Below are 24,202 nucleotides of genomic sequence, written 5' to 3' on the forward strand. Positions count from 1 at the left end.
AAACAGTTAATTGTGTAATAAAAATATAAACGGAAGGTTAAAATATCTCACATCCTTAATCTTCACTCCATAATACGTGTTCATTGTCAATAAATCAAATTCTCTTGCGTACTTACGCAGGTGATGATATTCTGGACACCCCTAAACTATTCCGACTGAGCATTAAGAGAGCCTAGACTCTAGAGAGTCCATAAACCCCATCCAACAATTTAAACAAAGGGATCGAGCTCACGATTCACGTTTTCCGGTCAAGCTCAAGTAGGTCATGAATCTTAATGGGCTCTCATGTGTAAATGCCCAGCTGGTGAACTTTGCATCTTTAGTACTAGAGTTGATTTAGTCCAAGAGTACGTCCTCCCAACCTTTAAAAAATAAATGGTCCATGTCGCGTTCATTGGACAAATTAAGCAAAGTTAGTAGAACTACTTACTTCTTGTTTCTTTTCCTTTTTAACCATTAATTTCAAAATGTAGTGGATGAGATCATCCTCTTCATCTCCTATTGGTTTGAAGAATTCATCTTGAAATAAAAAATATATGGTATTGCTTATCAATCGTCTCTGATAAATAATGTTTTTCCACCTTAATTAAATATCATTTCTAACAACGCTTAACCCGATTGACTACGCCATATATACCCCACCATAGAGAAGGTCAAATACGCGAAAGTTCCAGATTAATGGTTTTATGTTAATCCATTAAATCAAATATTACTAAATTAATGTAAATAAATTGGATCAGTCTCCAACTTGTAGGGTTATGGTAAACGGCGTCGTTTGTATTGTTTTTTTCCTACCTTGACTTCCTAGGCTGATTTTTTGTCTTCACCGCTAGCATCTCTTTCTGGTTCTTAGAATTCTTGAAGTTAATATTTGCATTCTCTTTTTCTTGACGAACTCATCAATTTGTCTCAAAGTGTTTATCTAGCCCTATTTGTTATTCTTTCAACTCATCAAACTATGGTCTGGAGATGTTTTTGCTGCATATCCCAAGAGGATCCGAAGATAAGGTATGCTACTAATATAGATATCTGCCTCAAATTCATTGAAACTATGAATCATTTGAGCATTTGCGCATAAAATCATGATCTGATTGATTTCTTTTTGAGACGCAGAAGTGTAAGCAAGACTAGTAATAGTAGGGATTACCCATGGGAGATATATTCCTTAAAAGAGATTGTTCATGCAACCAACAACTTCCATAACGACAACAAGATCGGAGAGGGCGGATTTGGTACCGTGTACTGGGGACGAACAGGTGAAGGTGTCGAGGTAATTAGTTCTTTCCATTTTTTCATTAATCTTATCATTGGTATATATATTATGATTAAGTCTTTGACGATGATGATGATTAATTAATTGTTAAGAATTATATGCATCGATCTAAGTAGAAATAAAAACCGTCAGATCGATCCCCTTGTTGATTTCTTTTGATGTTGCAGATAGCAGTGAAACGACTCAAAGCCATGAGTGCAAAGGCAGAGATGGAATTCGCTGTGGAAGTGGAGGTTCTTGGGAGGGTGAGACACAAGAATTTATTGGGTTTGAGGGGATTCTATGCTGGTGGAGATGAGAGACTAATTGTCTATGATTATATGCCTAATCATAGCTTGATCACCCACCTCCATGGAAAACTAGCTGCCGATTGTCTACTAGATTGGTCTCGGAGAATGAAAATTGTCATCGGATCGGCCGAAGGATTAGCGTAAGCATATTAATGTTAATATTTGGCTGCAGTTGATTAAGTTTTGTGCTTTTTTGTGTATATATATATACAGCATAGTCAATCTATCTGACTAATTTCTTTGTGAAGGTATTTGCACCATGAGGCCAATCCACACATAATACACAGAGACATAAAGGCAAGCAATGTACTCTTAGACACAGATTTCCAAGCAAAGGTGGCTGATTTTGGCTTTGCAAAGCTGATACCGGACGGAGTTAGCCACTTGACCACTAGAGTGAAGGGAACATTAGGGTATTTAGCTCCTGAATATGCTATGTGGGGGAAGGTTTCTGAGAGTTGTGATGTTTATAGCTTTGGAGTATTACTTCTTGAAATAATTAGTGCAAGAAAGCCCCTAGAGAAGCTCCCTGGTGGAGTAAAACGTGATATCGTTCAATGGGCCACCCCATATGTCCAAAAGGGCTCATTTGACCTAATTGTTGATCCAAGATTAAAGGGCAAGTATGACCCTAATCAGGTAAAGTTATCGATCTTGCTTGCCTTGAAATGCACCGACGGCAATCCAGAGAACCGGCCGAGCATGATCGAGGTGGTGGACTGGCTTAAAGGCGGCATAGGGAGGAGGGAAAACGAGGTGACAGACATTCAAGTGGAAGATATGGTTGAAGAAGAAGACGATGGCGATTATAACAATGATACTGATTATGAGGGGTATGGGATGGAAAAATATGATGGGAAAGGGACATGGAAAGCATGAAAAATTAGATAGGCTGATAAGTATCAATGCTTCTATATATATATATATTTGTAAAGGGGAATTTACTTCATTTGCTTAATTTTGATATTTCTCCAACTTTTTCTTCTTGGGTAGGACGATATATATTTTTCGTAGAACTAGTTGAACAAAACAATGTGACTTTGTCTTGTATATCTGGAATTGTTATTTTTATTTTTAATGGCCTTTTCATTTATAATAAGACACTATCATATGACATTCTCAATATGGTAGCTAGCTAGCAAAATATATGTTGCCAGGCCGACATGCGTTGTATACTATATGTGGGTCTGGGACCACTATGTTTTTAGGATGAATTTTATTTGCACCACATTATTTTAAAATTACACCCCAATATATTTGTACGTTATAGAAATTGAAAAATATCTAATCACACCCTAGATAACAAAAAACTCTCACATTTACGAAATACATCCCAAAGACAAAAACATAACAAATAAGAATCTCAATAATAAACATAGCCAAAAAAAAAAAACCTGCATCTCTACAATACAACAAAAAGCAACATGCATCTCGACAGCAAAATACAACAAATTAAGCAATTAAGCAATAGTAAACATGAAATACATATCAAACATAATCTAGCATGTACAAAAGCTAATCATAGCAAGAAACCCTGATAATTTATGCATGCGAAGTTTAACAGCTCAAATCTCTCTCCAAAATGAAATAACCTGAGTCTTGCTTTGTATTTGCAGATCACAGATCTTGTACATGTGTTGCGCAAGCTTAGTAGAAGATGAAGGAGGAAGAAGAAGACAAGTGATATGAGAGAGAATTTAAATTCTATTCATTTAGCCCAACTATTACATACCGAAGTTTAACTCACTAAGCAAGTCCAACTATTATGGGTCAAAGCCGAACTCGCTTGGGCTAGAAAAATGTCTTGGGGTAGACTTTAGCTTTATTAACCCATCGGTTTGGACTTGCCCAATTGATATGGTATTTTTAACTCATAACGCTCCCCCGCACTTGTGGGTTGAATTATGTCAGACCCAACAAGTGTAGTAGATGCTATGTTCAATAGGATTGAATCTCTCCGATATCACATCAGAAATTCATACTCCCATACATGCCGACAATATTGTTCATTTTGAGTTATTCAATTGTCATAGATACATTAGGCCTGCACAGCTTTATTCCTCCTTATCCCAACTACTATAGCCCGAAATCCAACTCATTGAGTAAGTCCAGCTACTATGTGTTAAAAGCCAAACTCACTTGAGTTAGGAAAAAACTTTGTTGTATGTTATGGGTTAAGCCGAACTCAAGTTGCCCAATCGATGTAGTATTTTTAACTCATAACATATCTGTGTTTCGCGTGACATGTAATTATACGAGAATTACCTATAAAAGCCGATATGCTGAAAGCCGAATATATTTGATCTTTATCAACTACACTTTACATTACCCTATGAGAAAGAAAAGACATTTTCATATAAAGCCCAACAAGTCTGATCTCTATCACCAACAGTTTACATTACACTATGAAAAAAAAAAATAATTTAGTGACTAATTTTGGACTGTAGAGGTCAAACAATCAGGTGTTGAGTTAGTTCTACAGTTCAAGGGGTAGCCCTTTTTATTTTTGCTAAGCTTGGGGTAGCCGTTAGGCAACAATTCCCCCAAGCTCACTTGACACTAACGTGTCCTTTCCTTCGTTGGTTCCGGTGGGTATGGGTCATTGTCCCGTTTGTCATCGACATTGTTTGTTTTCTAGATGGAGGAAATGTCCGGAATGCAACTCTGTGTTGCTTTCCTGCCAAACAATGAGTACAAGTCTTCAACCGCACATATTTGACTTTAGGCAAAAGATGCTTTCTGGATAGTATCTGCAGCCCCTTCTCACTCAAGTGACCAAGTCTTTTATGTTATAATTCAACAGAGGCATCTATGACCGCGTTAATGACGCAACTGGAATTTTGAAACTCAAAGAGTTGAATTAAATCAAAATTCTTATTGAAGACAAAAGTAATATATGTTCCACAAAACCCCTCCTAATGACATATATATATGAATAAGAAACCCTAATAAGTCTAGAAAACCAAACAATACTTGAAAACAAATAAGGAAATCCAAAATAAACTAAAACACCTCCGCAGAGGGGTTAAATGTCGTTTTCTGGTCCTAATTAGAACTCTTCGACTGAGTTCTATCTGGGTTGCCCAAGGTGAATTTCAAATCAGTCCTTAAAAAGATGTTATGAGTCTCATAACTCTAAACGGATCAAAAATTACAGACACTTTTAGATTTACCAATAAACCACTAAACCGGACTTCATTTCTTGACCTTTCGACGCCCCAAAGTGGCCTTGGCTGTACCATTTCGGCATACGGCCCACTTACCGCCTCATGCCGGCATACGGCCCACTTACCGCCTCATGCCTTGCGAGCTAGGGTCACATAGCCTTGCCAGGTCCAGTGGATCTAGGGCTTTCCCAGTTACTTTTAACGGCTTTTTTCTTTCTCTTTTTTAAACAACATTTTTTCTCTTTTCTAACCCGGCCACAATGGACACGGCCCACTGTCTGCTAACCCAACTCCACAAAGGAATGGGCTCTTGTGCAGGCCCGCCTATGATAGTGTCGACACGGCCCACTGTCTGCTAACCCAACTCCACAAAGGAATGGGCTCTTGGGCAGGCCCGCCTATGATAGTGTCAGCCCACGGGTCTGTACGTAGGCGCGTGCGATCTCAATGAAAGCTACAATGATGAATACCCGCTACACGGAATGGGGGCCCAAGTCTAGCATCACAAGTTTGGGCCTAACTCTTTATTGAAAACTCTTGATAATAGGAGGTTTGTCCTCCCTTATAAGCTAGACTCTAAATCCACCATCTTCCGATGTGGGATTCTCATCACTCCCCCTCCACATGGGGTTGTAATTGTTCCACCACCCAACAGTTTCTTTATCATTTATATTTGGAATAAATATTAAGGAAGTCCTTGAATTTTCAAAAAAAAGACCAATTGAGCACCTATCTATTTTTTAGTCAAATTAGCCCCTCAAATGATCCACCTTAGCCCTTCCATATTTATTTGTTTGTCTATAAAAGAAAACGTCATCGAAGCTCAACAACTTCACAGAGGAAGTATTTTGGTCGAACCGTGGCAGCAAGTAAGGTCCCGCCATCCCAAAATCTACAATGTCAGATCTAGCACCACCCCTATCCAATCCCGCCGCTGATCCCTACGGCTATCTTGATCTGACACACCATCCCGACGGCACAATCACGCGGAAGGCCAGCAGCATCCCGACCATCTCATTCGCACCTGATCTCAGCCATTCCTCTCCGGTTCTCTTCAAAGACATCCCAATCAACCAATCAAAAAACAATTTGGCTCGCGTATTCGTGCCTCGAGAAACACTCGATTCTACTTCCACAAACGCACCACTCCCTCTAATCTTGTACTATCATGGCGGCGGGTTTGTTATCACAACTGCAGCTACATGCTTGTCTCATGATTTTTGTTTTAACATTGCCTTACAACTCTCTGCCGTGGTTATCTCCGTCGATTACCGCCTAGCCCCTGAGCACCGCCTGCCTGCAGCCTATGATGACGCCATGGAAGCGTTGCACTGGATTAAAACCGCCGACGACGATTGGCTGAGAAAACATGCTGATCTTAACAACTGTTTCGTCATGGGCACCAGTGCAGGTGCTAACATTGCCTACCATGCCTGTTTAGGTGCAGTTACACAAGTCAACGATCTTTTGCCTTTGAAGATCAAGGGGTTGGTATTGCATCACCCATTTTTTGGTGGGGTTAAGAGGACTGAATCGGAGTTGAGATCGGTCAACGATGCAGTTTTGCCTCCTGCTGTTAGTGATTTGATGTGGGAACTTTCATTGCCAATAGGAGTTGACCGCGATCACGAGTATTGCAATCCAACCGCGGGAGGAGGGTCAAAGATGTTGGATAAGATGGGATTGCTGGGTTGGAAAGTATTGGTGACGGGGTGTGATGGGGACCCGCTGATTGATCGTCAAATTGCGGTGGCGAAGATGATGGAGGAGAAGGGTGTACAAGTGAAGAGTCATTTCAGTGTCGGAGATTACCATGGTGCGGATCTAGTGGATCCGTCCAAGTCCACGGCGCTGTTCATCGCATTAAAAAGCTTTTTAATGTCTCCAATGGCAGATTAAGATATCTATTTTGCTTCGCATTGGTTATTTGCGATGTTTCAAATTTCAGTGGGTTTGATTTGTAAGTTCTTTCGGTTTACATGTCGTCGTGATGTTTCATGTTTCATTTGGACTTGAATGAATAAATTGGAAATTAGTTACGGCATTTATCAATAATCGCTTTTCAATAATATTATTTTTTTGCGGATTTTCATCGACTACAAGTCACTTTTTGACTTGTGACTTGTGACTTTTCCCTCCTCCAAAGCTTTCAGCACTCTGCACTTCAAGCGGACTGATGAGTTTTTCAATCAATCGCTGTTCATTATTTGAGTTGGGCCGAATTTGTTTAATCTGGAATGGGCCCATAAGTCATTTTTAGACAATTTCAACAACCTGGAGAACTTTTGGTCTAATCCAATCTAAATTTCAACTCCAAAGCCCAGAGCTAATGGGACGTTATCTAATTCCCAATTCAATCAAGCTCTAAAAGCCCACACTAAAATTAAAATATGATCAGAACAGTAGGATCGAGTGAATTAAATCTTAGTCCAAGAATGGCCTAATCCAAAGCAAATGAGGCCTAGTAAGTGTATTTCTTTTTTTCTAAGCCCAATAAATGTATTTCAATTTGGCAACGTGGGTAGGATAATTGAGGAACATATAAATTTGACATATCATGAGAAACATTGATCGTGATATGTTCATGTCGTGATCAAGGCAGAAGAAAGAAACTAAATTCAATTTTTTTTTTCCTTTTTTTTGTAAGAACTAAAGTTGTACTTTGAATTACCCTCTCGATCACCAGTTTCCTGATCTTCATTGTAAAATTACTATAACTGGACAATTTCGAAAAGCCTATTAATTGTCTGCTTCGTACCATTCACAACTTATGCATGGAGCCATGCACCACCACTACACAGCCACAAAATAATTAAACAATTATTAAAAAAAAAAAAAAACTAACATATACATCCGTATACGTACTAATCTAAGGTTAACTTTTAATATGTATATACGTGGGTGGATTGATATGCATGCATGACAATTGGAAGGAAGATCTAATTAGTCTAACTTTACATAATTGAAGATATTAAGCTTCTCTTCACTGGTCCAAACAGACTACTCCAGAATATGACTTCCAGAGGCCGTAACTACCGGCAAATGGTTCATTATAACAATGACAAATTGGTAATAACCATGCCCAGTATGCAAAGTCCCTAGGTAACTCTGAATATATGAATTCATCTATAAACTTCTTTACAATCAAAAAATGATTTAAAAGAAAATGACATGCTGAATCTAGGACAGGATGTATAAGTGAATCAATAAGTTTAGCAGGTAAATAAAGTGAATAAACCCTTCTCTTGCTTATCAGGAAAAAAAAAAAAAAAAAAAAAAAAAAAAAAAAAAAAAAAAAAAAAAAAAAACCCCTTCTCTTCATATATAGAGATATGCTTACAGGTTCTAGCCATCATAAGTTAGTCAAGATTACGCTCCCCAACAACTAAAGCAGTGCAAGCTGGTATTGCAGGTCGAGAAATTTATTCTCAACTATTTTACAGAGAATGGTGTATCCTTCCCATTGAGCAATATTCACTATCAACGACCAAAATTGAAAGGGAACATGTATGTGCCAAATTTAACAGTAAAAAGATCGAGTGCCCAACCTGCCTTTTGCAACATGCAACGCAAGACAGGATACATGAGACTGATGATGGGACCGCGCTTTATGTAATGACTGTGGGCTTCTCCCTTCCTGTGAAGTCCCGAAGCTTTGATACAGTTAACGCCAGATCTAAAACATGACCAAATAGATTAGGAATAGAATGTCACCAAAGCTTACATAAACAAATTGGTAATGATCTAACCTATCAATGGTTTCAGGGCTGTTTGGGCATCCAATTCATGTTTAGAGGCATCGGGTTCAAACTGTTCAATGTACAGTCTGACAGTTGCCCCCGCTGATCCTGTTCCCTGTAAATAAAGGAAGTCAAAGTTATTGGAGACACATAAGCATATGGAAGCTAAAAGAAACAATAGAAGAGGACAGATAAAATCACAAACTGATAAACGAAATATTATCCTCGATCCATCTGTAAAAACAAACCGAACACCCTGCTTTGATACCACGCTTCCGTCCACCTGATAATTGGATAACGTGGTGGTTATATTCTAAAAAGAAATCATAGCTAAAGAGGAAGTGCTGGCACATGTATGGTAGCAAAAACTCACAGGATCAGTGTACGTGAAGTCATCAGCAAATTGAAGAACATAATTCCCTACCGAAGTAAACAATATGTCAAACTTTGTAAGGCAAAGCTTGTGAATAAATTGGAAAGAATTTCAGCTGCACTTACCATATTTATCGCCTGTCTTGCTCTGAGAGATCAATTCTCTCAGATATTCAATCATTTGATTGGCTCCCTTAGATTCACATTCCTGGAAAAGGACTTTGACAAATCAAAAAACTAAACGTCTTGCACAAACAATCCAAGTACCCTATTCTACGAAAAAGATGTCTTGCTTGTACGATGTAACTATAAAAATTGTGAAGGTGTGCAAAAGGAAGTTACAGTGGTTACTTCATAGTCATATCTAGAGAAGAAATTTCTTCCATATGTTTCCCAATGCTCTTTCACTATGTCAGAGACTGATACTAACTTGTCTCCTGTTCTATTCCCTTTGTTTCTGTGGGCAATAAGCGAAAGCCAAGCTAACACAGCCCTGCCATTCAGAAAATCAGCAGTCATTTCACATACTTGCAAAATAATGTTGGCAAAAGAATAAATATCTGTTAGTCTTATGAAACAACATTATCAAAATCAAATACGAGTCAGTTAAATCGCTAGCCCAAAGACATATAGTAATGTCATTAAGGATGGAGCGGGATAGTCTGCCACTGCCAACTTGATTTATTATATATATACAGTAATGTCGTTAAAGATGGAACGGGACAGTCCACCAGCTTGATTTATTGCATGCATTTGACCCAAATTCTGCGGGATGATCAAAACATTATTGTGATGCACTTTATTTTTTGATGAAAAGCAGAACAATTACATCAAATTAAAATGGTATGTGGCAAATGTACTTAAAATTGTGTTTGGACAGTTTGACAGACCTACCAATTTAACATAACCCAATTGAAAATCAACAACCTGTACAAAGCATACTAACACACAGCCAACTCTAAGGGATCACACTATATGGCTTTGATTAGTTTTGTCAGATTTAATGGTAAAGAATGTTATATGCTTGGATAAATATCTTCAAACAATTTAGCAGAAAAGTATAAGACTTTTGGATAGCTAGGCAACAAGATGGGGAAACAATTAAAAGAACGAATATTATGGGTGGACCTAAACATGGAAAATCAAGGAGAATGGCAGAATGCTACAAAACAAACAGGGCAGTGTAACAAGCAAAAGTAGCTGCTGAATTTAACAGCTAAGAAACAATTGTAACAGATTGATGCATGTTAATACCGTGCCCAAAAAATAAGTGATGAGAGTTACCATATGCCATCCTTCTCACGAATGTGATCAGAACCAGTCCCAAAACTTTCTTCCCCACAAATCGACAACTTTCCAGCATCCATAAGATTACCAAAAAATTTCCAACCTGTGGGGACCTGACATAAGGTTGACATTTGATTAAAAGAGAAGAATCAATGTGAACATATAACCATGATCCTATTACACGGCCTTTTCCTTTTCCTTTTTTTCTTTTAACAAATATTGCAAGGAAACTTTCAAACCTCAAAAAATGGAAGATTCAGCTTTTCAGCAACACGATCAAGTGCACCACTTGTTGGCATGGACCGTGCTAGACCCTGAGAATTGAAAGTATCCATTTAAATAAGAAAATTTAAATAAAAAATAGAAATATAAAGGCACAGTCTCACACCTTAGGGCCACTTTGGAAGTATGGAATGGCTTTCTGAGCATTGGCAGCAATAATTGCAACAGAATCTGATGGAGTAACAAAAAACCCTCTCCCTAGAATCATATTTCTATCACCATCTCCTGAATATAACAGAAGAAGCCGGTTGTAAGTCAACGTAAATATAAATCCCAGACCAACTACACAGCCATATTGCAAATAATCAATGCCAAAAATCAAGGTTTTATTCTAGGTAGCACGGACTCGACTGAGTTGATGAAGAGTCTAGGCCCAATACGTACTCAAGGTGAAGTCGAACTCGACTCAACTGAGTTCATGTCGGACCCGGTCAAAACAAGTGAAACAATCAAAAAGGGCTCTGACTCGTCACGACTCTAACTGATGAGTTTGTTTCTAAGTTCCTTTCAAAGAGCCATCACAACTCCTTATGAGAAAATTGAATATCGTACAAATTCAATTATATATACCATCTAAATTACTACTAATAGTCACCGAAGCTATTTTACAACATTTTTCCTGGTCTTCAATGTGTATATGTAAGTGCAATACAATACTATTTAAGTTGCATTGCTTTCGTCGAGCACATTCAACTATAGTGTTAACTGTCACAAAAAAATCATAAGAGGCAAAAAAGTGGGAAAAAATAAAGCTATAGGACAGAATACTTTTCAACCAGAAAAAGATGAAAAAAGAGACATACAAAAAATATTTGGACTACTGGAAATATCCCAAAGATTTGAGAATCGAAATTTATATTACACTAACTACTTGTTTCAAACGCTCAAAGCAGATGATGAAAAGGTGAACAAAAAATTCAGAATCCAGTTATTCATTGATTTCACATACCATCACTTGCAGCCCCAAAATCTGGCCCGTTGTCACTATACATAATGTTGACCAAATCCTTAGCATATCTGTCTCATAATTTCACTCAAAGTTAGTAATCATGAAAAAAAATTATCAGGAAAAAAAAAACAAAAACAAAAACAAAACAAACACACACTTTAAAAAAACTTACTAAAAACACGCATCTATGGCCTTACGTGAGATTAGGATCAGGATGACCATGCCCAAAATCCTCTAAAGGCACTCCATTATATATTGAATCCTGCATGAAAGATCTAACATTTCCATCAAAAACGCAATAACAGTAAACTGAAAATTACTTTCAAAATACTTCATGTGCACAGCGTACCGAACTCGCTCCTAGCTTTTCCACAAAGATGGGTTTAGCATAAGCACCGGAAACTGCATGCATGGCATCAAATGTAAACCTAAAAAGCAATAACCAATACAGTTAAAGAAGTCCCAGAAATCTCTCCCTCAGACACACACATGCGCAAATGGGCACGGGTTGTACTGGGATTCACGACTCAACTACATCCATGAAAACAAGAGTGTCATTTATTACCAATTAAAAAGCACATTATAGAAGTGCTAAGAAAATATAATTGAAGAGAACAACAAATATAATCAAAATGGTTAGCATAACAATAAAGGAAAGCCACTTCATTAGGAGAAATTAGGGGCGAAATAAACAGAAAGAGAGAAAGCATTGGGTGGACAGATTGTGAATTTGCAAAACTTAGTTCAGAAGCAAAGCAGAAAAGTTATTTAAACCTAATTATTGAATGCCTTTATAACATTCTAATTTGACATACTGATTCAAGTGATACACATAACACGTAGTAGTTTTAACAAAAGGGGAAGAGAGAAATCATAGACCAAGTTTAATGGGGGAAGGAACCTTATTGTAGAGGAAAACTGGGGATAATAAAATGCCCAACCAAAGAAAAAGGCAAAAGAAGCAAAAGAACTAGACCACCTGTCAAGGCAAAAAGACGTACATGGCAGATGATGAACAATAGTAGACAAGGCCTACAATAAAATGGTCAGGTGAAAAGGGATTTAAAAACAATTTTTTGTTCTTTAACATTCACTGTTACGTACTAGACATCCAGGGGCTTACATCCAACAAAAAGATAGTCAAAACACATATAGGACAATATTTCCAGTGCATGTAATGCAATTGATTGTTGAAGGATAAGCATGCTCTCATCCAGTAAAAAGAAAAGTAATAATCTAATTCTTGAAGAGAAGCTAACTTTAACTGCTACAAAGTAATATGACCATCAAACAAAAAAAATTGATGATAGTACCCAGCTAAGTAGATTATACCTGAAATCTGATCTTGAAAGAAGACTTTTGATGAGCTCGAAATCAAACACATTCTGCACAGAATATCAAAAAGTTAACTGATACACAATCCACATCAATTGCCTATCATCACTTACCAACAAACATGTGAAATATAACTTTTACCTCCATAAGTTCCAAATAGTCAGAAACAGGGTCAAGCACTTCAACGCTAAAGTTGCCATACATTGTTACGCCAAGATGAGAAAGGTCAACATCAGGAATGTCCGCGATTTTAATCTCAGAAATCTGCGTCAAACTCCCATGATTCAAACTTCATACAGTTACTCCACTAAAGTAATAAAAGAGGATAAAGTATCACTCAAAAAAAAAGAGAGAGGAAACAGAGGGAAAAGTATCAAAATAGACGATCCATGCAAGTCCAAGAATAAAATTTGATAGTCACGCCCGCTAAGCCAAACCAATGAGCAAGTAGTTTGCAGATAACTTGACAAGGGGCAAAAATGCAAAAGCATATTTGGTTCAGTTAATCAAACAAGTTTGCCTATAACAAGGCGCACTTTTTAACAGACTAAAAGAGAGGAAAAAAATAGACTCATAGTGTTGATGAAAACATTTAAATTTTGGCCCAACCTTTGTATTATGATACCCGGACTCCACTTTACCCTACTGTACCGATGTCGGGTATGCATGACACGGGTATTGATATGATACTTGACCCTTCACTTTACCTTACCTCCCTCTATGGCAGACTTCAATTTTAAGAACCAGCCACACGGATATGTACCCATACCCGACACCCGTACCCGAGTCCAGGTATCATAACCTTTGTACGTTTCTCAAACATTATAAAAGCAAGTAACTGAATGCCTTTTAATTTAAGAGACCAATCCAAAATGACATAAGAATTCGGCATGCCTAGGTAAAAATAAGAATCAAAGATCCTTTTGAACCAAATTCACAGGATGAATGATCAAGAATTTAAAATAACATTGTGGCTATGTTATGGTCTCATCTCGCTCAAGAATTAAATATAGATTGCAGCGCCATCAAGAACACTTGGTATACTTGGTACCACATCTACCTGTCGCAATTTCATCATTAAGGACTTGCCTACGCAGCTCCACAAGTGATGAGGTTGGAATCAACTTTTCATGTACCAAGTCAACAATTTTTTAATTGAATATATACACAATCAGATACATGTCCACAACGAAAAAAACAAATGAGAACCTATTAAAATGGTCGTAGCACGAGGAGTGAAGCAACTACCACTCACCATTGTGTCCAACATGACAATCATTTCCTCATACAAATCCATGGAGAATTCCACTTTGTTCATGCTTAAAAGAATTAATACTTGCAAAACATTTTATTCTTAATGCAAAAACATACCATTTGATTTGGAATATACTTTAACGAGGAAGAAGGAAAGTGGAAAGAGGGGGTCTAGGAACCATACATACACAAAAACAAAACAACAAAAACAACACGAGAGAGAGAGAGAGAGAGAAGCAATTAATCATATCCAAGCAAGATTAAAAAAAAAGCAGTATCACCATTGTACAATATGATCAGATGTCTTACAGAAAGAGTATTTCCATAAATCTTGTCAGTGATGGATTCAGGTGCTGGCTGTCCACTGCTATAATTGAACTGCAACATAGGAAACAGTACAATGTTGAGCCAAAAAAGCTCAATCAGTGGATTTGCAATACTTGCTTCATTAGTTAAAAAATAAGAAATTTTCATCTCAGCATATTTCTCAACAAGCTTAGTCACTTTATATAAACTCTGAGCTACAAGAAATCAGGATTTAAAATTTATAATACTTACTGCAAAAGATAAAATGAATCATTAATAAATACAACAAAACCAACAGGAAAAATGAATTATATTCATTCTACAATGATTCCATATGTGTCTAACAAGAAGCTCATGCAATTCACCTTGATACCCCAATCATACTCGGGCCCACCGGGGTTATGGCTTGCACTCATTACAAATCCACCATTGGCCTGTGAATATATTTTCAACCAAGCAATAAGTGAAAATAAAAAGTAAAACATCATGCGACATTCAGTAAAGCTGCTCAAAGCACATGGTTACCTTCCTCCCCCGGATAACAGCAGAAACAGCTGGTGTAGACATCAGACCTTCCCTGTAATGCACTCATAGTCAGGATTATTGCAGAAAAATGCTTATAAAACAATATTTCTCAATAGAACCATAGATGCACCAGAAGAAGTTAAGAAGCATAAGTTTCCAAACAAAACTCTGTCAATATGATTCTCAAAAACGCAACTTAAAAGGAGTGAAGAATCTCTGAACTAATAAACTAGTTCATTTGACTCTTTTTTATCAAGTATACGGTTTAGAAATTGGATGCACTCATGAGGAGAATGACTATGACTGTCCTCGTAATCAAGGAAATAGCAATTTAGGTCACTTTGTTGTCATCCTGTCATCCATCAATACCCATGATGCACATCTTCTGAAATAACCTTCATGAGGTCACAGTAAACAGCATAAAGAGATGAAAGAAGACTTCGATAACCTGCCCAATAAATGTGGGGCTTAGTCATAGTCTCATCATTTGTTCACCACCTAAACATCAGCAGCCAATCAGCCTAATAAAAATATTCCTTTACAAAGCAGCTATCAAAAATAAGTACATTATCCAATATAAAGAATTAAGACTTACTTGCCAACCAAAATTTTGCCAACACCATTCCCAGCAGAAATCTTTATAATAATCTGCAGTTACAGTGAGAAATAACTGTAAAGGTCAGAGATACAGGAACATGCAGTTTCCTCTCATGTATTTGAACAACCTAAATCAGGGAAAAAAATGTGAGGAAAAACGCCAATAAATTACTAACAAAACACAGCAAAGAAAAATTTACCTGCGCAGCTTCTCGATTGAAGTAGCGACCGTCTCCTCCTAATACCAAAACTCCATTTTTGTAGTCCTCAGGAGGCAGTGAATTAAACAATGACTGCACGTGAAAAATTGAAATCCATCAAAACCATAATGCCTTAAAAAAAGAAACAGAATAAGGAAATAGAAAAGGTAGAAACTCAAACCTGAATCCAATTTGCAAGGTAATTTTCTTGCATGAAGACTTTGACCTGTAAATAGTCAAGTTAAACATAAAAGCTTTCGAAATCCCAGCTAATTAAGCATCAACGATAATATATTGCAGCCTCACCAGTAAACAGCACTCGACTAAGACTGATGATACAACTCTTTCCCGTTATTGAATGAAAAAGTTTTTTCGTTATCAATCAGAACGACAAAACAGATACGAGCAATAAATCTATGCATCTCTATTATAGTTCCTTCTTTCCAACAAAATTTCAAAACATTAATATATGAGAGCAAAAATAGAAACATAATAACATACCTTCTTTCGAAGTCCACTCGTCCCGGTCTTTTGGCCTTCGATGGGCTTCGTTGGCACTGAATTAATCTGAAAACATCAAGAAACCATAAATCCAATATTTAATCATCGAAAACACAAACAAAAATAAGAGAGAGGACCTTGATGCCCTCGGGTCCGGCGATGGCGGTGGAAGAGGAAGAGGAAGAGGAGGCTTTAGCGCAGACAGAGTGAATAATTCTAGCAGGTTGTTTTGAGAAGTAGGCAGGCGAAGACGATAGCAGATAGGAAGACGATGATGCGCGAGAGGCAGAGAGACTCGGATTCGGTTTTGAAGATGATGGCGACGGCAATAGTGGTCTTCTGAGTAAGAGATCGTCGACTATTCTCAGGGACGCCATAGACGTTGAATTTTGAGTTCTGTGTCCCGCTTGACAGTACTCGTGATCTCGGCTCGAGAAGAGTGAGTGAGAGAGAGTGAGTGAGAGGGGGCGTTGGGGATTAGGACTAGGAAAATTAATGCCCGCCGCACCTCTTATTTCACTTCGATATCATCCGGGATTAGTATATTTCACTATTTCAGTTCTTCTGGAAAAGCAACTTTTGGACATTGAAATACCTTAATCCAATTCAATCATCTATTTTTCAAATATTTCAATTTTGATATCCAAATTTTTAAATTGTTTCAAACAAGTCACATGGATAATCTTTAGCTATTTCAATCAATCAAATTTGTGATATGAAAAACAAAATTCAAATTCAATTGATTTTTACTGATGTGGGCTAACAAATTGATGGCTTAGATATTAAGAAAATAAACATAAAAAAAATAAAATTCAAAAAAACCTAAATTGCTCAATAGTCGCCGGACGCAACCCCACGACTAAACTTCTGTTCGTATTTCCACCACCTATTCATGCTGCATTGGAGAGCATGGGTTGGAGAGACTCAGGGATTTCGAGCATCAAGTGAGGTCAATTGCTAAGTTGCACACCAAAACTTGGTTAGGGTTCGTGGGTTTTATCGGAGAAAAGATGAGAAGTTGGGAGATCAAGGTGTTTTATTGATACATTTTGTGTTTGTTTTAATTTTTAATGTCAGGTAAGCTCTTTTTTTATTTTTTTATGCCATGTAGGTAATTTAGTTGTCCGAAATAGATAAAAACTGTTCGTATGACTTGTTTGAAACAATTTAGAAATTTGGATATCCAAATTGAAACATTTGAAAAATAAGTAACTGAGTTGAACCTGATAAGATATTTCAGTGACCAAAAGTTGTATTTCCCCTCTATTTCAATGTAATCAGGGATTAGAATTTTTAAACATAAAACATTATTCAATTTTTTCCCTTTTTATGCCAGCAATTAGGTGTGACAAAACTCTATCTGGTCCGGATGATATAATTTGTTGACCCATATTAAACTAAATTTAAGCATAAATTATGTGTATGAAATCCATGTCCGAACAAAACATTATTGTCATATTTAACCGACTTCAGGTCCAAACACATAAATATTGTCCAATTTATTTATCCAGAAAACTAGTATGGGCTTGGTCGGATTCAAACCAATCAGGGTTTGGTCAATTAAGCATGTCCGAAATCCTATGCAGGATAAGGTCCGAAAATGTAAATATTTCATAAATACGTATTGTATCTGACATGAAGTTGATTTTTTTTTTGTCACCACTACCAACAATTTTTTTTTCCATTTTGTTTCCTAATAATAATATGAGCATTCAATAGTTCTCACTTCTCAAGACTTGGATTATCCTATAATGAATGGTACGCTAGTAATTATCATACTGCCCTGGTGATGTGTAGCCCAGTCCAAAAAGACCGAAAGACCAACATAAATAATGGGCTATGTGAGCTTCTTGAGGAAAGCGATCACCCAGGCCCAGCAGCCCACACAACTCACAAGGATTATGGAGCCGTTACAGCAAATCCACAAGTATCAGTTGTTTTGTCTCCAAAAGGCGTGAGAGTCTTTAATCAAGATGTATTATTAGCACGATCTATTGTATTTATTCAGCACAGTTAATGAGAAGCCCTCTATTCCTCTCAATTTTGACCTTTCTCACCCGTTGATAGCTTTGTTACCACTTTACTCACATCTCAGACTTTACTAACCACATCTCAATTTACATTGACTTTGCTTCACCATGTGTTTTTAAGGCATGAGCTCCTCGCACCTCACCCCCTCAAGGACCCTGTGCTAGCTTATCACACGCGGAGAGCTTTGAGAGCTCTTGGAGACGCTTTTCCAACTCATCCAATCCAACACCCCATTCCTCCTTTATACACAAACGCCTCACGTTATTGTAATCCACTTCATCCTCTTCTCTTACACTGCCCTCAAAGGATAATCCTCTCCTCCTCTTATTCTTCCTAAGTCCTAACCCTACCACCGCTCAATTTGTTTTTCTCTATTGCCTCCGATTGTAACAACTACTGTAATTTTTACGTATTTTAAATAACTCGTTGGACATGCTCTTTGAATTTCTAATAGTTACTCAAAATAAACTCCTAATAATTAATTAGGACAACTATTTTTATTTTTTTTTATAAATCCGAGATAATTTTATTGAGAATGGAACAAGGAGAACTACAAACCAACAGAGCAATGAGATTACAATTCTACAGCCAAGACCCAAAAAACATAAACCCAGCCGCTGCAACCCATAGAGGTAAGAAAAAGAAAACCTTTTCCTAAAAACTAACTGAAAGATAGTGTCTTCAGAGCAGCCCACAAGCAAATCGGTACCTCAATTAGCATCCATCAACATTTCATTACAAGAGTACAAAAGGGAGTTTGGAAATTAATTATCAAATCATGATCTATGCATGAACGATATGGAAAACGTTCCGCAAGTTGACAAGATGCATCGGGCTGCAGCCTGCAGGTCCATAGAATATATCAGCTTGTGATCCTGCTTGCAGTCCAGTATTTTCTCTTATTCAGCAACCGTTGAGAATATGAAATTCTTTATGGTTAAAAACAGGCGGGCTGACTTTGATGGATCTACAATATCTGCACCGTGATGATCTCCCGCACCAATATGATTCTCCACTTTTATGCCCTTTTCATCCATCAGTTTTGTCAGTGCAATCAGACGGTCAATAGCCAAGTCTCTATCACCACTAATAGCCATTACCTTCCAACCCAAAAGCTTCACCTTTTCTAATAACTCTGGCACGCCTCCAACCATAGGATTGCAATATTGATTATCGCGATCAGCTCCAATCGGCAAACAAAATTCCCACACCAAATCACACACACTAAGAGGCAAAACAGGGTCGTTGACTGCCCTCAACTCTGATTCAGTCCTCTTAGCCCCACCAAAGAACGGGTAATGAAGTATCAAGCCGTTAATCCTCAACGGCTTAAGATCATCCACTTGTGTGGCTGCACGTAAACAAGCGTGGTAGGCTACGGTCCCACCTGCGCTACTGCCAACAAGGAAACACTTGGTCAAATCCGCGTGCTTCTTCAATCAATCGTCTTTGACGGTTCTGATATAGTGCAACGCTTCTACAGCATCATCGTAGGCTGCCGGCAGACGATTCTCCGGCTCAACTCGATAATCGACGGCGACAACAACAACTGAGAGTTGTAAAGCAATATCGGCGCAAAAATCGTGGGAGATGGATGAGGCAGTAGTCGACGAAACAAGTCCTCCACCAGGATAGTATACAATGAGAGGAAGGAGTACTGGTGCATCTGCGGAGGAAGAATCAACTGCTTGTCGAGGCAAGAATACTCTAGCCCAAGTATTTTTTGTTTGGTTAATTACAACGTCTTTAGAAAGAGTCGGGGTGGAGTAACTAAGATCAGGTGCGGTTGGGCTAATCTTGAATCTGCTGGGTTTTCGGGTAAACGTGCCATCAGGGTGCCTTATGAGGTCAAAAAAGCTGTAAGGATCACTCGTGATAATAGGATTGGACAGTGCAGCTTGATCAGACATTTTGGTGTTTTTGAGAAGATGAAGGTTCGTCTTCATCTATCATCTAGGGGTTTTTATGGACATTAGTTTGCCACGTGTCGTACTATTAATTAATACGACTCAATGCATCTGAGGACAAATGCAATAAGAAACAATTTACTGGGCCAACATTTTTATTGGCCTGGTCCCACCTCTATTACACAAAAAGTCAAGTCAAACACGTATTCTAATACAGCCACATCAGCAAAACACAAATTTCTATATACTTTTTCTTCCCACACACTTTCTCTTTCCACCCAACCCAACAACATTTCATTCCTCCATATTATCCACAACAAAACTACACCAAAACATTAAATATCAATACATCCACATCAACAAAACACTTATCCCAATACAGCCACATAAGCAAAACACATTTTACAATACAGCCACATCAACAAAAGACAACATCTTTGTTGGCCCAATACCACTTCACCATTACGTTTGCCCTGACTTAGAAGAGCCGCGATTGGTCCTATTGGACATTAGAGTTGGTGGTTCACTGGCGTTAAGATATTTGTTTTCCAAAAGTTTATGTTCAGGACCATTTTATGGTATTGGGCAACCGACATATCATGTAAAGGAATGAAACAGACAGGTGTGGTCCTAGTATCAAGTGTACATCGGGTTAAAAGACCCGGACCGACCCGGAAACCTGGTTCGATAGTGAGCTTATCAGGTGTGTTTATTTATAACTCATTTATTTAATTTACCCGATAATAAAAATAATTTTTCAATTAGCTGAAATTTTAACAGTATTAAACTGCATGACACCCCTTCACTGAAGCTTCACATGATCTCCTCATATAGTTGTCTGCAAGATATATTCAATCCCATAGATGATGCTACCTGAGCTCTTGTTGCTGCACTTACTATATCTGAAATGAAGAAAGCATCCATGTCCAAAGACCCATTGACACGGTCATAGCCCCTACATCATCACAACAAGGAAGCTGAAGCTTAAGATATATGCGTTTCGCTGGATCCAAATATTTCCAATTTTCAGCTTCCCTTTTCATCAGTCATGATTTAGGGAGTAGTTATTTCTTACGGCTTCACATTTCCATAGTCATATGTCAAGTCTCTCATTATTTGTTCTAGTCCTCTAGCGGGTTAGCTTGTTAGTTGCCAGATTCTTGTATTTGTTTCATCTCTGTAAGCCATCTCTTGGATGCTCTCTTGTACTCGATTTTATCTATATAATTTATGTTGCTTATAAAAAATAAAAAATAAAAAAAGGGCACATCATTACAGAGGAAGCCCGTAGAATTAACTCGTGTCCAATGGACGGTGATGTGTGTATTTGGGCTAATATAATTTTTAGTCATTGAAAGATTTTAGATTTTTCATTTTAGTCATTGAATGTTCAAATATTTCGATATGGTCACCAAAAATAGTAATATGTTTCATTCTAGTCACTTTTGGTGACCATATTGAAATAGTTAAACATTGTAATAATGATGATGTTGAAACATATTACAATTTTTTATGATAATGTTGAAACATTTGAACATTCAGTGATCAAAATGGAAAATTCAAAATCTTTCGGTGACAAAAAATGGTATTAACCCATGTGTGTATTTCATAAATTGAAATAATTGTCTTGACTTTTTTTTGAAAGAATATTTGTCTTGGTAGTGACATTTGGGATCACAATCCCTTCATATTACATGCTATCACTCTTTTTCTTGTGCTTTATCTTTCTGTCTCTTGCCTGATATGTTTCTGTAAAGACAGTTTTTCATTCTTGTTACCTGAGTTGGTTTTGGGGTTATGGGTTCCTTCCTTGTTAAGCCATCTCCTAAGATGTCCGCTTATTTCTTCCTTGTTTTGGTTTAATACACTGTGGCTTATAAAAGAAATAAACAAGCGACTCTCCTAGTTCTTGCAAATGGACGTTGTTTAATGGACTATGTCACTAACATTGTCATTATAGATGTGTCACTGGTTGACCCCAAACCAAAACCGAAGAGCCTGAACCTGGTTATTCGACACCCAAAATCTCTTGATAATGTAATTGGTCGGGTTGATTATCAAAAAAGATATCGGGTCAGGTCAAACTCAAACCGATAAAACACAACCTGACCCCGTGTAAATCCCTAATTATTAATATTTAAGAGCATTCCCAATATTCTTCTTATCCAACTCTCTATCCTCATATTTGAAGAATACTTCAAAAAATAATGATGTAACAGTTTCCCGATCCTTATATAACTCCCTACTTTATTCTCTATATCTGATTTCCTTCCTCAGGGTGAGGGAGTGAAAAAAGCGTTCCCTATGTGTGTCAAATTACATTTTACACCTCACTAAAATTGACGCGTCTTTCCTTTAGCAAGGATAGAGAACGCGTGAAATCATTTGCAAGAAACGAGAACTCTTCTTCTCTAGAGCTTTCATATGCTCTCCATGGGTACCGAATTGAAGAAATCAACAAATGCAGCTCTCCGCTACTAATTTTTTGCCTTCGTCTAATATATAAGATTTTTGAAATCATCTAATTTGAAGGTATTTTGTCGAAACATAAAATCTAGGGTTCAATGTTCTTGATTTGGTTTTGATTTTGGCTGAATTTTTTCAATTTTACAAAGATATAACAATATGATGGGTACGTACTCTTTGGATGATCAATAATGATATTGTGTTTGTCAATTGTCAATTTCCATTCTTTCATTATCATTATCAGTATTCACCAAATCATTTAATTATCAGGAAAAATGTCTATCACTAGGGGAGATAAAAATTAATGAATTGCATAAAAATTTAAATTTTATGATATAGGGAACATGTATAAGGAATTTGTTGGGTGCATAGTACAAAAATTGAATCCCTATATTACATAATGGTCTTATGGCACTACAGAATAGGGATAGAAATGAAGAAACTGTTGTGAATGCTCGCAAATTGAAGTTCTACCGGTGTCTAAGTGTTAACATAACGTATGAGTAATAATAATCATAATTTTTGTGAGAATTTCACGTTGAATTCTCGGGGGAAGTCTACAAGCTAACTAATAAACGAAGAAAATATGGATACGTGAAATATACTTCTGCTGAATTTGTGAGGGGAGAGAGTGGGCACAAACAATTCATTTCTTCCATTCACATAAAAAAAAGCTTTACAAACGCAATACACACACACACACACACACACATATATATATATATATATATTATATATATATATATTATATATATATATATATAAAATACAACACATCTAGAATGTTCCTAGATGCCACATTTTACACAACACATGGCTTCAACATTGGCCACACAATAGTGCTGACTCATATCTTCAACAACTTCTCTAAAGCAATGTGAAGTACTTCAAAGCGATTGTAAGAGTGGAAAACCACTTGTCTAACTATGGCAAATTTAGTAATAACCCAAATAGAATGTCCCGATGAATTCTCAAGGAAAGAAAAAAGGTCTACAAGCTAGCTAATAAACGAAGAAGAAGAAGTATGCTAGTCATTGCTTGACATGTCATTGTGCACCAAATGATAGTAGTTGCGAGTTTGCACCGCAAAAAAAAAATAATGGATATGTAAGAGATGCTTCTATAAACGCAACATGTGAAATACTTAAAAGTGACTGAGAGAGCGGAAAACCATTTGTCTAATTATAGCAAGCCTCTGTTTGTGAATCTGTGGCTGTTGGGAGGCTTTTGGCAAGTTCCAACCTGCACTTCGATGGGATTATGGTGATGATGACGAATTCACCTTACGGACATTAGTTATGGTTCAAATCGGATATATTCCATAATGGTTGGGTACTTAATGATCATTCCAAGGGTTGCTAATACTAGTAGCCCTTGCCCATCCTCTTAATTTAAAAACAAAAACAAAAAATTTGTACAATGACGAGTGTTTATGATTTTAGCAAACAGCTTCTCATGAAACTATTACAAGACATATATTTCTAGTATATATCAAACCTCTTGATGTTACTTTAATTGGAATCGTATAACATGAAACTAAGTCATATTTAAAGACCAACGATCCATTACAATGCCTTGTGAATGCAAATAAATTTAAAGACCAACGAACCGGCCCAGTTACAAATCCGTGGTGGAATTGTATCAAACAAAAGATGATGATCAGATGCGCAGCGCATAGACTCATGTAAAGCTCATTGAGGCGTCTTGATCTGTGGGACCT

General features: G+C 37.3%; 4 protein-coding genes across 5 annotated transcripts; 2 read left to right on the forward strand and 2 right to left on the reverse strand.

Moving 5' to 3' along the window:
* The first annotated feature begins 818 nt into the window (after positions 1-818).
* On the forward strand, positions 819-2,669 carry LOC119985868 (PTI1-like tyrosine-protein kinase At3g15890). The gene is made up of 4 exons (XM_038830315.1): positions 819-1,008; positions 1,114-1,270; positions 1,441-1,703; positions 1,812-2,669. Exons 1-4 carry the CDS (start codon positions 959-961, stop codon positions 2,440-2,442), a joined length of 1,101 nt encoding a protein of 366 aa, XP_038686243.1. The 5' UTR covers positions 819-958; the 3' UTR covers positions 2,443-2,669.
* Positions 2,670-5,532: 2,863 nt separating this feature from the next.
* Positions 5,533-6,799, forward strand: LOC119985011 (probable carboxylesterase 120). Its single transcript, XM_038829162.1, has one exon. The coding sequence runs from the start codon at positions 5,628-5,630 to the stop codon at positions 6,627-6,629; it is 1,002 nt and encodes a 333-aa protein (XP_038685090.1). The 5' UTR covers positions 5,533-5,627; the 3' UTR covers positions 6,630-6,799.
* A 1,229-nt stretch (positions 6,800-8,028) lies between these two features.
* LOC119985679 (phosphoglucomutase, chloroplastic) lies at positions 8,029-16,604 on the reverse strand. 2 transcript variants are annotated; one of them, XM_038830000.1, is made up of 22 exons: positions 16,216-16,604; positions 16,079-16,144; positions 15,759-15,803; positions 15,578-15,670; positions 15,376-15,428; positions 14,781-14,832; positions 14,621-14,689; positions 14,259-14,327; positions 12,837-12,959; positions 12,693-12,745; positions 11,710-11,788; positions 11,558-11,622; positions 11,361-11,428; positions 10,518-10,636; positions 10,369-10,443; positions 10,127-10,242; positions 9,194-9,335; positions 8,969-9,050; positions 8,844-8,890; positions 8,676-8,753; positions 8,480-8,585; positions 8,029-8,406 (listed from the first exon to the last, which is right to left on the reverse strand). In XM_038830000.1, the coding sequence occupies exons 1-22, from the start codon at positions 16,453-16,455 to the stop codon at positions 8,339-8,341; spliced, it is 1,908 nt and encodes a 635-aa protein (XP_038685928.1). In that variant the 5' UTR covers positions 16,456-16,604; the 3' UTR covers positions 8,029-8,338. The 2 variants fall into 2 exon arrangements, with proteins under 2 accessions (XP_038685928.1, XP_038685927.1); XM_038829999.1 differs by having other exon boundaries at positions 9,185-9,335.
* A 1,999-nt stretch (positions 16,605-18,603) lies between these two features.
* LOC119985680 (probable carboxylesterase 120) lies at positions 18,604-21,153 on the reverse strand. The gene is made up of 2 exons (XM_038830002.1): positions 20,490-21,153; positions 18,604-20,127 (listed from the first exon to the last, which is right to left on the reverse strand). Exon 2 carries the CDS (start codon positions 20,053-20,055, stop codon positions 19,549-19,551), a length of 507 nt encoding a protein of 168 aa, XP_038685930.1. The 5' UTR covers positions 20,056-20,127; positions 20,490-21,153; the 3' UTR covers positions 18,604-19,548.
* Positions 21,154-24,202: the final 3,049 nt, after the last annotated feature.

Source organism: Tripterygium wilfordii, chromosome 19 (assembly GCF_013401445.1).
Source record: "Tripterygium wilfordii isolate XIE 37 chromosome 19, ASM1340144v1, whole genome shotgun sequence".
Classification (NCBI taxonomy): Eukaryota; Viridiplantae; Streptophyta; class Magnoliopsida; order Celastrales; family Celastraceae; genus Tripterygium; species Tripterygium wilfordii.

Bases quoted from the DNA above. Each gene is read 5' to 3' on its own strand.
- LOC119985868 (XM_038830315.1), top strand. From the start codon at position 959: ATGGTCTGGAGATGTTTTTGCTGCATATCCCAAGAGGATCCGAAGATA. The intron at 1,271-1,440 runs GTAATTAGTTCT...TTGATGTTGCAG, and splicing joins GAACAGGTGAAGGTGTCGAG to ATAGCAGTGAAACGACTCAA. The intron at 1,704-1,811 runs GTAAGCATATTA...TTCTTTGTGAAG, and splicing joins GGATCGGCCGAAGGATTAGC to GTATTTGCACCATGAGGCCA.
- LOC119985011 (XM_038829162.1), top strand. From the start codon at position 5,628: ATGTCAGATCTAGCACCACCCCTATCCAATCCCGCCGCTGATCCCTAC.
- LOC119985679 (XM_038829999.1), bottom strand. From the start codon at position 16,455: ATGGCGTCCCTGAGAATAGTCGACGATCTCTTACTCAGAAGACCACTA. The intron at 15,671-15,758 runs GTTTGAGTTTCT...TTTCACGTGCAG, and splicing joins ACCTTGCAAATTGGATTCAG to TCATTGTTTAATTCACTGCC. The intron at 12,960-14,258 runs GTAAGACATCTG...AGTTTGACGCAG, and splicing joins TTTATGGAAATACTCTTTCT to ATTTCTGAGATTAAAATCGC.
- LOC119985680 (XM_038830002.1), bottom strand. From the start codon at position 20,055: ATGAAGACGAACCTTCATCTTCTCAAAAACACCAAAATGTCTGATCAA.